The sequence below is a fragment of the Enhydra lutris genome, unplaced genomic scaffold (assembly GCF_002288905.1).
Source record: "Enhydra lutris kenyoni isolate GAN:26980312 unplaced genomic scaffold, ASM228890v2 scaffoldscaffold50, whole genome shotgun sequence".
NCBI lineage: Eukaryota > Metazoa > Chordata > Mammalia > Carnivora > Mustelidae > Enhydra > Enhydra lutris.
In genome coordinates, this window is record NW_019154134.1 from 4,310,579 (window position 1) to 4,325,089 (window position 14,511).

Genomic DNA, 14,511 nt, shown 5'->3' on the forward strand with positions numbered 1-14,511 from the left:
GGGGGGGGGGGGCCGGCAAGGACAGCGAGGGCTTTTTAAATATAAATATTGAGGTGCTGGAAGGGGTAGCAGAAATAGTGAGGGAATTTAAAATTTTGTTGTTTGAGAACTGCGAGAGATCGCAAGGCTGTCGAGGGATTTTTAAACGTGAATATTGGGATCTTGAAGGGTGTAGCAGGATGTCGAGGGCTTTATTAACCGATATTAGCATGGGACTAAGATCCAGAAGCGGAGTGTGGAGGGCCTTTTAAAAACGTGAGGGCAGAAAGGAGTAGTAGGGACATTGAGAGCTTTATAGTGATTATTGATGAGCTGTAAGGGTTCAAGAATTTTGAAGGATTTGAGAAACGGGATAGTTGAAAGGGATATGTGGGCATTGAAGTGTTTTTGGGAATTACTGGAAAGCTGTGAAATATGATAACAAGGATATGAAAGGATTTTAAAATATTATCCAAGAGTTGATAGTGCTAGGAGGACTAATAACTTCTAAATACCATTAAGGGTTGGAAAAAATAAGAGTTTTAAATTTTAAGGGTTGAAAGGGCTACCCTGGTATTCAGTATTATTGAAGGAGTATTTGAAAGGGGGATACCTGAAGCATGCAAGCATTTTTAGTTATAGCTATTGGAGGAATAAAAGGTATAGCAGAAAGACTTAAGAGTTTTGTAAATATTGTTGAAGGATTGTGAGGGCAGCTGAGGGTAGTGAGGTGTAGGATATTGTTGAGCTAAAAAGAATGAGAAGGGCTTGTTTTTAAAAAAATGTTTTGGGTAGTATTAGTTGTAGAAATATTGGGAGGCTTCAAAGGGATAGCAGAGGTACCAGCTTTGTTTGATTGTTTTGTAACCATTGTAAGAGGGTAGGATTGTGGTGTGTTTATTTGGGATACCCGGGTATAGGTAGTTTCTGAGACATCTCATACAGGGAAGAGGGAATGCTGAAGGGAGGATTGGAGAGAGATGATACCTAACTCTCCTGGGAAAGAAGGCATGGAAGGGAAAGGGAAGGGATCATTTCCTGCCCTCTTCTCATTTCTACTACTTAGTTATTCTATTAGAGGTGAGGACTTCTAAAGGAAAACTTTTTAAAGGACTGCTAAAGGAAAAAGGGTACGAGAGGAAGGGATGGGCAGGCATGCTTCATTAGATTAGATTGCTTTAGTGAAAAAATACAGTTTTTCAGAAGTGGAAATAAGGGATAGTGTGGGAGGCATGGAGGTATGGTGACGTTGGGGCTCTTCGGAGATAGCTACTTCCCGATTATCTATTACCTGGTCCTTTTGAGAAATCTTGTTAACTAACTTTGTTTGTTGTCGTTTTGCTCCTTTGATTTCTTGGACGTTAACGTCTAGGAAAAGATGCACCTGTAGTCCAATGTATCAGCCTTGTGAAGGTAGGCTGGTTAAAGGAGATAGCATTAGGGGAGGTTTTTTTGTTTTTATTTATTTGTTTTTTTTTTATTAGGGGAGTTTTGATATCTGAAGTGCTATTTACATTCTGAGGATGAGGAATATGTGAGTAGAGTACAGGTGTTAGTGAAAGTACACTGGGGCTTTTGGGTTTTATATTAGCGGTGGTCTACTTGAAAGTTTTGTAGAAGAATATGGGCCTCTTGAGTATTCATCATACTTTTTCTACAGTATACTTTTGGAGCACAGTGATGGAGATGGATTGTGACAAAGGTGGGGAATGAAGGAAATAGATTTAGGGAAATTGACCATATATGGAACAGACTTAAAAAAAAGAAAAGAAAAAGGTCTGTGTTTAAAAAATTCTTAACCTTCATGTTATTTAACATAAACCCTTGTGTGTGTGTGCTGGACAATTTTGCATACAGGCTCTGAGTTTGTTAGTTAAATATGTGTGTCTTTGATAGAAGGTGAAAAGTTTTAACGTTATAGTTAAGTGCCCTTCTTTTGTAAACTCCCTAAAATGTTTTATTCTGGGTAGTGGTGTTTTCTTTTCTTTTCTTTTTTTTTTTTTTTAAGATTTTATTTATTTGAGAGAGAGAGCAAGAGTGAGGCAAGGGGCAGAGGGAGAAGCAGACTCTTCACTGACCTAGGAGCCTGATGAGGGACTTGATCCCAGGACCTCCCAGGACCCTGGGATCATGACCTGAGCCATAGGCAGCCACTAACTGACTGAGCCACCCAGGCACCTCTGGTTTTTTCTTAATATGAAAATTTAGTATGGGTAGGAACTTATTAAACCTCCCAATAGTGTTTTCTCTTGACTTTTTTTGGGCTATTTATACTTTAAGTTTATAGATATTCTGTATTTTCATGGGTAAAAAGTATTTTTAAAGTGATTATTTGAGGGGCACCTGGGTGGCTCAGTGGGTTAAAGCCTCTGCCTTCAGCTCGGGTCATGATCCCAGGGTTCTGGGATTGAGCCCCACATGGGACTCTCTGCTCAGTGGGAAGCCTGCCCCCCTGCCCCCACCCCCACCACCTGCCTCTTTGCCTACTTGTGATCTCTGTCAAATAAATAAATAAAATCTTTAAAAAAAAATGAAAGTGATTATTTCAGTTTGGTTTCCGCATTTGTTTTGAGTTACATGTTCAACTGAAAGCACACATCATGCCTTTTTTTTTTTAATCGTTACCTTTTTAGGGTTAAAAAGAGCTAAAAATCGCTGTTTAGATTTTAATAATATAGGTAGCTTTTCTAGAAGTACAAAATAAAAGTACTAATTTTTTTAAAAGATTTTATTTATTTATTTGACAGAGAGAGAGATCACAAGTAGGCAGAGAGGCAGGCAGAGAGAGAGGGAGAAACAGGCTCCCTGCCGAGCAGAGCGCCCGACGTGGGGGCTCGATCCCAGGACCCTGAGACCATGACCTGAGCTGAAGGCAGAGGCTTAACCCTCTGAGCCACCCAGGCGCCCCAAACGTACTAATTTTTAGTTCATATAAGTAATGGTTAATAGGAATTAGCAAATGCAAAAAAAAAAAAGAAAAGAACAAAAAACGGAAAGAAAGAGCAAATGTTGATATCATACATATTTTCATTCTTAGTATGTTGTCATGGGAGATTATTTTTTGTTTAGATACCCTAAAATGTAATAAATGATATGCTAAAATGGGTTGTATTTGTAAATTCACTTTTTGCATATTCCAGATTGAAGAAAATTTTCATGGCAGATTGGCATGTTGTTACAACATAGCATTTTGGAGCAGTTGTTAGGTTTTCAGATAATGGAGTTGCAGTGGATATGTTGAATTCATACTATCCCTGGGCATGATCCACTTTTGCTTGTTTTATTTAGCTTAGTTTACAGTTAACTAAATTTATAAAAGATTTTTAAGCATGTTGTGTCTAGTCACTGGTGAAACAAAGGCATACAGTGAGGTATTTCTGAACCAATCCATTTTCTATGTAATTATTCCCTTTAGACAAATTAGATATATCATCTGCTAGTAGAACTTACCTGTTACTTGCCACTACTTTTGTAGAGGTGGTATCTATCACTTTTACTAGAGCAAAGACAGAAGGATGGTGCCTGGAAGAAATGACTGCTTTAACAGGCAGAGAAAAATCTAGTACCATTTTTGTTGGCAGTGCAGTTCAGGGAGAGATACCATCTTAGTCAAGAAGTTTATATATTTCTTTTCTTACTGTTATGTGGATAGACAAACTCACAAGTCTTGTTCGATGTCTTTATCTTGCCTCACTTCCAAAATATCCTAGATATCTTAGTCATAGAGACTATGTAGGGATTATGCGCAATTGGGAGATGTCATGGTTTCTATCAGAAATAACTTCTCATTTTTCAGTATGTGAATCCTTTAAGAGCAACGTCTAAGTAAATCTAGGGGATATATTAATCACTGAAGAAATTGAAAGTTTAGAAAAAGTTCAGGCAATCATTTTTCAGTAACAAACATGCATTTCTACCCAAAAACGTTGTCTTTAGTGGGAAATGTTTTAAGTTATTTATACCAGATATATTAAACATATATAAACATATATAATTCAAGGCTGCTCATTTGGCTTATTATAAAAATTTGTCTTGGTGTAAGTTTTAAAAAGAGTGATGGTGTTTGTAATACTTTTTGGACATTTGCTCTATTATAAAACATCTTTATGTGAATCAGGTTATTTAGTTTCTAGTTTGTCTCTATGTCTGATTATTGTGTGACTTTAGAGAAATTCTCCAAATTTTCTCTAAACAGTTAATCATATTAGCCTTCTACCTACCTCACGGATATGATATGAATATTAATGTGTAGGCTATAAAAAGGGCCTGTGTACCTTAGAATCATTAAATATAAATGAAATTTTATGGCTTTTGAAATATGAAAATATATTAAACTGTTTTTTGCAAAAATATTTTATTATTGATGTTAAGCTCCACTGTCACTTTCATAATAATCTAAGGCACGCTGGAGCTAGAGTCTCATTGCAGGCCCTGTAGGTAGGACTGGGAATTGCTAGAGAAAGCCATGGCTATGAGGTGCACTTTCTGTGAATTCAGTGAATTCAAGATCTTTTTAAGTGCACTAGGAGATTGAATATGTTGTCACTCCGAGTGTATGATGGATAAGGCAGCAATAAGCTTCACATACTAAGATCGTTTTATTGGTTCAGTGGTCGTTGGAGGGGTTATACTTTGGTTGAACTCTGGAGTTACATGGTGCCATAGATTTGCAGTCCTTAATCACATTAAATTCTGATTAGTAATGTCTGCGGCTGCTCAAATGGGGGGAAAAATTGTCACCTGGCAGCTGTGAGACCTGACCTCTCAGATAAATAAACTACAAAGGTGAAATGAGTATTTTGGAGGTTTGTTCTTGAGACTGAGTAGTTCTGATAATGTAGTTAGTGGCTTCAAAGAGTTAGTATACCTCGAAAGTGCTGTGGGACTTGTTTAAGGAGACAGTTACCTATTTCACAGAAAAGGGCTTATTTTGATCAGAAGACTTCTTGGCAAGTTTTAGTATACTAAGTTAAGGACATATTTGTTCTTATGTCCTTTGGTCTGCCTCCTAAATATGTCTGACTTCATTCTTCCTGGCCCAACTGCTATAGGCTAGAAGCCAGAAGTTGCTTTTATAGCTCTATGTTTCCTATTACTGCCTTGTCTCACCCTCTTACAGGGCTGTTACTTACTTTTTTGTTAATTTTTTTAACCATTCGTTATTTTGCACTATAATTATTTGTTTTCATGTTCATCTTTTGGCCACTAGACTGCTTGGCAAGGTCTGTCTTGCTCAGAGTAATTTCATTACCAAGCAAGATGCTTGGCCTTTAATGAATGGTCAGTAAATGTTTAAATGAATCATTATACTTATATGTACAGATAGGTTGGTTGACAATTTAAAACATAAGATTTTAAAAAAATGTTTTACTTAATTATTTGACAGAGAGAGAGAGTGCACATGCAGAAGAAGGGGGAGTAGCAGGCAGAGGGAGAGGGAGAAGCAGGCTCCCCGACATGGCCTCAATCCTGGGACTCTGGGATCATGACTTGGGCCGAAGGCAGATGCTTAACCGACTGAACTACCGAGGTGCCCCTAGATTTTTCTTTTTTAATAGTCTGATTTTTAGGGTATACTTAGGTGGTGACTGCTGCTTTGTGACCCATAGTCCAAATATCAAAGTGGTGTTTGCATATGACAGATGTATGTATATATATATTTTTTACCCAAAATCTAGGGGTAAGATGGAAGCTTTTATTTGAAAAGAAGTAGAAAAAGAAAAATGAAAAGAAAAGAAGTAGAAGTACCATTATTTCTCTTTTTAATATCTGTTAACAGGTTCTTAGAACTTAATAGTTATTCACATTAACAATTTGAAAATGTCAACTCAGATATTACTTCTTTCTCTTTCTTTTTTTTTTTTTTTTTAAGATTTTGTTTGTAAGTAATGCCAACACCCAACATGGGGCTTGAACTTAAAACCCCAAGATTAAAAACTCTCAGGGGCGCCTGGGTGGCTTAGTGGGTTAAAGCCTCTGCCTTCAGCTCAGATCGTGATCTCAGGGTCCTGGGATAAAGCCCTGCGTCGGGCTCCCTGCTAGGCGGGTAGCCTGCTTTCCCCTCCCTCTCTGCCTGCCTCTCTGCCTGCTTGTGATCTCTCTCTGTCAAATAAATAAATAAAATCTTTAAAAAATAAATAAATAACTCTCAATCTCCATCAGCTGAGCCTGCTGGGCGCTCCCCCTGGACCTTTACTTGTTTTTCCAGTGTTGTTTTATTGAAGGAATAATCAATCTGAACACAGATCAGAAGCAGACTTTTTGGTTTTTTATACACTTTTTTTCTTATAAAAATGCAGAAAAAAAAGATAAAATTACTTGTATTTATTTCTAGTTTCTCTTGTGTATATGAACTTCCATGTGATAGCTTCCATATGGTAGCGATAATCAGATTCAAATGTAGAATTTTTTATCTGTATTTTTCCATTTGACCTTATTATCAGAAACATTTTTCATATTTGTGTATTGTTTTTATAACCATCACTTTGGATGCCTAATATTTCATAAACAGTGAGAATGGTTGTGCTGACTTTACTTTTTCTGTTAAAAATAATGCTGTTTTCAGGGGTGCCTGGGTGGCTAGTCAGTTAAGTGTCTGCCTTCTGCTTAGGTCATGATCCCAGAGTCCTGTGATTGAGTCCTGTTGGGCTCCTTGCTCAGTGGGGAGTCTGCTTCTCCCTCTGCCCCTTGCCCTACTCATGCGCATGCTCTCTCTCTCATTTTCTCTCTCTAAAATAAATAAAATCTTAAAAAATATATAAAGTTCTTTTTACACCACACACACACATACATATATCTATCTATCTAGTGTTAATTAGGTATCAGTATTTTCTGTGTTTGGCTTTATTTCCTGAGACTACTAACTACAACTACTGGTCAGAGAACATGAACTTTTTTTAAATATTTATTTATTTATTTTAGAGGGAGGGGGACCACGTGCAGCTGGGCGCACCTGCACATGGAGGGGGAGAAATTCAGGAGACTCCCCACTGAGTGTGAAGCCCTACTCCGATTGATCCCAGGACCCTGAGATCACCACCTGAGCTGAAACAGAGTTGGACAGTTAACCAACTGAGCCATCCAGGCACCCCGAGAATATGAACCCCGTGAATATTTTTCTTAAAGATTTTATTTATTTATTTGACAGAGAGAGAGAGATCACAAGTAGGCAGAGAGAGAAGGGGAAGTAGGCTCCCTGCTGAGCAGAGACAACCTCCCCCCCACCCCCAATGCAGGACTCCATCCCAGGACCCTGAGATCATGACCTGAGCCAAAGGCAGAGGCTTAATCCACTGAGCCACCCAGGCGCCCCCCGAGAATATTTTTATTGGTTGTTGATACACATTGAGATCATGTTTTGTTTTTTTTCTTCCCAGTGGCTCAATAGCATATTCATTAATTGTCTCACTTATTTTTTAGTATATGTGCTGTGGAAATGAGCATAATTGTCTCACTTCTAAAACAAATATTACACCAAGGTAGAACTTAAAATTGAACCCATATTCAGAAATGTAGATTTTTCTGAAAGTGGAAAAGATTTAAGTAGTGTTGGTTTTTCCTAAAACAAATAGACTTTGATTTTTTTTTAAAGATTATTTATTTATTTATTTGACAGACAGAGATCACAAGCAGGCAGAGAGGCAGGCAGAGAGAAAGGAAGGGAAGCAGGCTCCACGCTGGGCAGAGAGCCCGATGCGGGGCTCGATCCCAGGACCCTGGGATCATGACCTGAGCCAAAGGCAGAGGCTTTACCCACTGAGCCACCCAAGTGCCCAGACTTTGATATTTTGAAGTAGTGTTTCTTGGGTTGGGGCCTAAGGTAAAGAAAGACCTTTGCTCTTTGGTTTTGGGATTGGGTATATGTATGAAATCTATGAAGCTGATGTGTTAGCATAGCAGATGTGTCATATACCTGCAGTGGAGATTTCATTAAGGAGGAAAAAGACAAATTTGAGTTTTTACACATAAAACCTCATTTTACTTTACATTTTTAGGGCAATATTTCTGTTAACTTCCCCTGATGAAAATTCATTCTTGTTGATAGTTATTTTTTAAATAAAAGATAGATAATTGAAAGATGTTCTTAGAACGTTATGCAAGATGTGAATTTTAAGGAGTCCTCATATTTCTAATTTCCATTAAACTTACAGAGATTTCTTTTGTTCTTTTAATTAGAACGTAACTACTGGTTGAGCCATAGAATGTGGATTTACAATAGGAAAGTATATGTGGTATAAAATAGATTTTTAACTCTGTGGAATTGTAGCTGAGTTTTCGTTCCACAGGTGTGCTTTCTGCCTGATCTTGAGTGGATCACTTAATTTGTCTTTACATACTTACAAATTTAGGTTATCTATAAAATGAATAGTAACTCCTTGATTGTACTGTTAAGGCCTTTTAGAGACTATACTAGAATAGTAATTTTGGATGGATATTCCTGTGTTTTCTAATCTCTTTTTATAACAGAAGCCCCTTTCTATCTAGAAATGTGTGTATTTAATATAGCCATGGATCCAAAATCTTAAAATCATCTTCATTCCCAAATATTCTTGTCCCTGTAGTTACTTAAAGTGAATTTTCATAAGCTTTGGTTACAAATAAATAGCTAAAGGATTTTAAGTACTCTGAGGTAAGAGAAATAAGAAGTAGTCCTGCATTTGTTGTGTAAATTATCAAGGATCTTACTCATGCTCGGATTTTTGCAATTCACTTCTGGAAGTTTGGTTGGGCTACTGTTAGCATTGGTGCCGTAGCTACTGCAGTATTATAATTGTCGGTTTTTAAGGATTATATAGTAGGGGGTGATGAAAGAATAAGAACAATCATAAAGGTACAGAAAATTACAGCATGAAAATCCCCATTGTATTTAAGTTTCACCATTTGATTGGTGTGACTTACTATTTTAGACCACCAATTTCCTTCATAGTGCACCTTATGGATACAGATTAAGAATTGTTAAATTTAGGGCGCCTGGGTGGCTCAGTGGGTTAAGCCGCTGCCTTCGGCTCAGGTCATGATCTCAGGGTCCTGGGATCGAGTCCCGCGTCGGGTTCTCTGCTCAGCAGAGATCCTGCTTCCCTCTCTCTCTCTCTGCCTGCCTCTCCATCTACTTGTGATCTCTCTCTGTCAAATAAATAAATAAAATCTTTAAAAAAAAAAAAAAAAAAAGGTTAAATTTAAATGGTCCCATTCCGTTGGCTGTAAACATGCTTTTTGTATTTGGTACGGAATTCTAACTATCAGTTACTAACAATCACTTATATTGCACAAATACTTAATATCTGTGATCACTCTCTTTTCTTAAGAGTCTAGATTTTTTTTTTTGCTCTTTTACCTTCTTGTAATTATTCATCTTGAAGCTTAACACATCGCATCAAAATATATTTCATTCAGGAGCAACCTTACTCTGCGTTTGTTTTTCAGAGTGTGAAGACTAAATACATGTTTAAGATATCTGGGTTTGTTTAACTCCCCTCATTTATCCAGTAATCTCAATGTTGTGCCTGCTTCTTGCTAGAAACCTCGTATTACCCAACTTTCTACTTTTTGGGTCATGAGACTCCTCAAAGTCCTAACAGCAGAAAAAAATGAGATTGTCTCTTTCTACCATTCTCATTTTTATTTTTAAAAATGTTATTCATTTATTAGAGAGAGAGAGAGAGCTCGCATGCCTGTGAGCACAAGTTGGGGGAAGGGCAGAGAGAGAGGAAGAAGCAGGTTCCCCGCTGATGAGGGAGCCCAATGAGGTGCTTAGTCCCGGGACCCAGGGATCAAGACCTAAGCCAAAGGCAGCCGCTTAACCGACTGAGCCAACCAGGTGCCCCTGCCATTCTTATTTTTAAAAATCCTTTTCTTTCTCTGTTTAAAATATCTTCCTTTTCCAGGATCTGAACTTTCTAAGTAAAGGTAGAAATCTGATAGATTTTTTTTTTTAATCCTCTCCCATTCGAATGTTGATTAGAACTATACTGATCAAATACCTTGCTGTTTTCAGGAGTGAGATTAAATCTCTCTACACATTTCTGTTTTAAGGGGTTTATGGATTAGCCAAGGTGGGAATGGCCTCTGTAACATTTTTGAACATACTATTATTTGTTTTATTATTATTTTTTTTAGATTGAGTAATTGACATACAATGTTATATTAGTTTCACATATACAACATAGTGATTTGATTTATACATTGTGTAGTGGTCATCATAATAAGTCAAATTACAATCTGTCACCATACAGAGTTATTAGAATATTATTGACTGTATTCCTCAGGCTATACATTACATCCCCACGTCTGACTTATTTTGTAATTGGAAGATTGTGTCTCTTAATCCCCTTCACCTATTTCATCCATTTTCTCTCCCCACCCCCCTGCACCAACTCCCCTTCCTCTTGCAGCCATCAGTTTGTTTCCTGTATCTGTGAGCATTTCTGTTTCTTTTTGTTTTTTAGATTCCACATGTAAGTGAAATCATACGGTATTTGTCTTTCTCTGACTTAGCACACTTAGCATATACCTTATAGGTCCATCCATGTTTTTGCAAATAGCAAGATTTCATTCTTTTTTATGGCTGAGTAATAATACATTATATCTATATATACCATGTCATTCTTATCTTTTTTATTCATTTACCTATCAGTGGATTTTTTTGGTTGCTTCCTTATCTTGACTCTTGTAAACTATGCTTTGATGAACATAAGGGTGCATATGTCTTTCTGAATTAGTGTTTTCATTTTCTTCAGGTAAATAGAAGTGGAATTACTGTATCATGTCTTAGTTCTATTTTTCATTTTTTAAGGAACCTCCATACTGTTCTCCGTAGTGGCTGCACCAGTTTACATTCCTATCAAGCAATGCATGAGGGTTCCTTTTTCCTTACATTCTCACCAAGTTGTTATTGCTTTTCTTGTTTGTTTGTTTGTTTGTTTGAGATTTTATTTTTCAATAATCTCTACACCCAACATGGAGCTTGAACTCAAAATCCCTATATTAAGAGTCAGATGTTGTACCTAACTGAGCCCACTAGGTGCCCCTCTTGTCATTTTGATCATAGCCTTTCTGACAAGTGTGAGGTGATATCTCATTGTGGTTTTGATTTGCATTTTCTTTTTTTTTTTTAAAGATTTTTTTTATTTATTTATTTGACAGACAGAGATCACAAGTAGGCAGAGAGGCAGGCAGAGAGAGAGAGAGGGAGAAGCAGGCTTCCTGCTGAGCAGAGAGCCCGATGCGGGGCTCGATCCCAGGACCCTGGGATCATGACCTGAGCCGAAGGCAGAGGCTTCAACCCACTGAGCCACCCAGGCGCCCCTTGATTTGCATTTTCTGGTGGCTAGTGATGTTGAGCATTTTTTTAAACGCCTGTTGGCCATTTGCATGTCTTTTTTGGAAAAATATGTGTTCAGGTCCTCTGCCAGTTTTCTCTTTATTTTCTTCTTTGAAGATTTTTTTCTTTGATTTAATTAAAGTATAGTTGACAGGTTTTTTGTTTGTTTGTTTTAGGCCTTCTACTCATTTTTTGATCAGATTGTTTGTTTTTCTGATATTGATCTGTCTATCCATTTGAGAATTTAGCAGTTGGGTCTACCAAGGTAATGTTTGAAAATGGAATTTACATTTTTTACTTAAGAAAAATCCTGGCTAAACTGCATTTTTTTTAAAAGATTTTATTTATTTATTTGGCAGAGAGAGATCACGAGCAGGCAGAGAGGCAGGCAGAAGGAGAGGGGGAAGCAGGCTCCCCGCTGAGCAGAGAGCCTGATGCGGGGCTCGATCCCGGGACCCTGAGATCGTGACCTGAGCCGAAGGCAGAGGCTTAACCCACTGAGCCACCCAGGCGCCCCTAAATTGCATGTTTTTATTAATGTGTAATTCCTCATCTTGTACACTTATACTCTCTCCTAGTGCACTTTGATCCTTACCCATAACATTAGCTCTGAGTTTTGTAAGATTGACAGTCACTGAAAGTTGCTCCCTTGGATTTGGTGCATAAATGTGCATTGATGTTCAAAGAATTAGCCTTTCCCACTGATCAACTTGATGTCTTTTTACAAAAAGGTAATTATTATGTGCCCCCAGCCACATATTTACGTTTTGGCAATAAAAAAATTCTATTTTATTGAAATATGAACTTTAAAAATATAGACAAGAAGGAAGTAAAGGTGCTGATGCTTGGTTTTCTTTTTATAAAATTTGCTTTATGTACTTAAAAATATATTTTTCCTATATATATATGCACACATATATATGTATATATATTATATATGTGTAATATCTAAATATATTTAAATATATTTATATTTATATATATTAATATATAAATATATATTTATATTTATATATAATTTATATATATTTAGAGCACAAAAATTTTCTCTTTCTTGTAGGGTAGATAAAATATTAGGTCTGAAGATTGCTACATGTTAGGAATTGACAACTCAGGGAATGTGGGCTGCCCTGGCATAGATGGTTTTGAATGTTGAAAGACAGGTGACTGGGGCATCTGGGTGGTCTGCCTTCAGCTCAGGCCTTGATCCCGGAGTCCTGGGATTGATCCCCACGTCAGGCACCTTGCTCAGCGAGGATCCTGCTTCTCCTTCTCCCTCTGCTTCTACCCCTGCTTGTGCTCCCTCACTCTCATTCGCTCTCAAATAAATAAAATCTTAAAAACAAAACAAAACAAAACCCAAAAGACAAGTTACTACTGCCTAGGAAAAAAGAAAAAGAGAGACAAATAGATAGAGGTTGTCTTTGCTGCCCTTCTACCACTTCTTTTCTTTCTCTGCTACGTCCCAGATTTTTTTCTTTCTTGTTTGTAGCTGCTAGAGTATTTGTCTGTAATATTTAAGGTGTTAACCTTCTTGTGTTCTTATTTTTTAAAGAGAGCCTTGAGATACTGAGATGATCGGTGGACTTGATCACTATTTTTAGATGCTGGTGCCTGGGTTATAGGGAATGGGGGAAAGGTGTCCCACTTGCCCTGGTTCTTCATCCTTGGTTACATGGAACAACCCATGGTTCATGAGGATATCAACAGTGCTTCTAGAGCAGTGTAACTCAGGGGTTGATTGCCACCCTTTCCCTGTTACCATTGAGAGAGCAAACAAATGCAGATTTGGTTCAAAATTCTGGGTATAATTAGAAAATTGAACATAGGAGACACAGTTTTATAAAAATAAGCAGAAAGGGACAGTGTTGCTTGCATTATGTATATGCTCTTTGTTACACAAATCACCTTTGTTTGCAATCAGTTTATTTTAAAAACCTTTATTTTTCCAAAATAGGGGTGACTTTATTAATGACATCGCTATTTGAAAAAAAAAGTTTGAAAATTTTTGTTTTCTCTTTGTCTAACTAGATGTGATGCTGACCCTTCAGCCTTAGCCAACTATGTTGTAGCGCTGGTCAAGAAGGACAAACCTGAGAAAGAATTGAAAGCCTTTTGTGCCGATCAACTTGACGTCTTTTTACAAAAAGGTAATTATTATGTGCCCCCAGCCACATATTTACGTTTTAAATTTAAAACTTTGTATAAAATATTGGAAATTAAAGTTTGGAAGGAAAGAAATCAGTCATCATCCTTTAACATTTGAATATATACATTCCTGTTAATTATTTATCATGTATTTTGGAAGACTTTTTTTCCCCCTTTTCTTTGCTTCTCTGCTTCTTTCCTGTGTTGAAGCAGTTGTAACTCCACTGCTTTTTAGGGGAATGGGTCCTCTGTAGCTTGTAGCAGAGTCTAGTTGATGGTTGGTGGTGTGACAACTTGTCGATAATGTAGCTTCTAATGCTTACTGCTTATTAGGACACTGAGCTACTTCTTTTTCCCCCTCTTGGCTGGAGCCTTCCTGACCCTTCCTGTCCAGGAAGAGATGGGCATGATCTTCTCTTTGTGCTTTTAACTTCCGATCTTCTTACCAAAGTCCTTTCCATATGTGCAGAACTTCCTGGAGTCCTCCCCTGCTAATGCTCTGACCTCATCTCCTCCCACTCCTCTTCACTTGTTCCATTCTAACCACCTTGTTCTCCTTGCCTTTTTTTTTAGAGTGGCAAACATGTTCCCACCACAGGACTTTTGAACTCATTTTACTCTTGCTTGAAATGGTTTCTTTGATGGTTTCTGGTGTCTTCTCAAAGGTGCCTTCTCAGAGTAGTTTCCTTTGAGTGCCCTATATACAGTATATTATACCTCATGCCCCTATTCATCCTCTCCTCTTCCCAGACTGGCTTCATTTTGTTTGTCATGGCACTTGTCACTTCCTGCCATGTTATATGTTTGTTTGTGTTTTTATCTGTGTCTCCCCGCTCCCCCCCCAATCGTTTGTCTTTCCTTTGTTGAGAATGGCTACTTGGATCCCACGGAGCTTGGTACATAGAATGTATTCAATAAATATTGTTGAATATATGAAAGGAATGTAGTTAATGCATACTTATTGGTTGATCTAACAGTTGGTATGAGAAGATATCCTTTAATTCAAATATCTCCTTAGAAGGGAAAGATAGTAAGTATGGCTTCTCACTTGAAAAGTTAGAATT

The 14,511-nt window shown here is 37.5% G+C and overlaps 1 protein-coding gene across 4 annotated transcripts in view; it reads left to right on the forward strand.

Annotated features, from left to right (window-relative positions):
* The window catches only part of LOC111156942 (RNA binding motif protein 27), a 78,364-nt gene that overhangs the window by 498 nt on the left and 63,355 nt on the right, over positions 1 to 14,511 (forward strand). For all 4 annotated transcript variants that reach the window (XM_022518109.1, XM_022518107.1, XM_022518110.1 and 1 more), the window contains exon 2: positions 13,331 to 13,449. In XM_022518109.1, the coding sequence (XP_022373817.1) occupies positions 13,331 to 13,449 (119 nt within the window). The remainder of the gene's footprint in view (positions 1 to 13,330; positions 13,450 to 14,511) is intronic.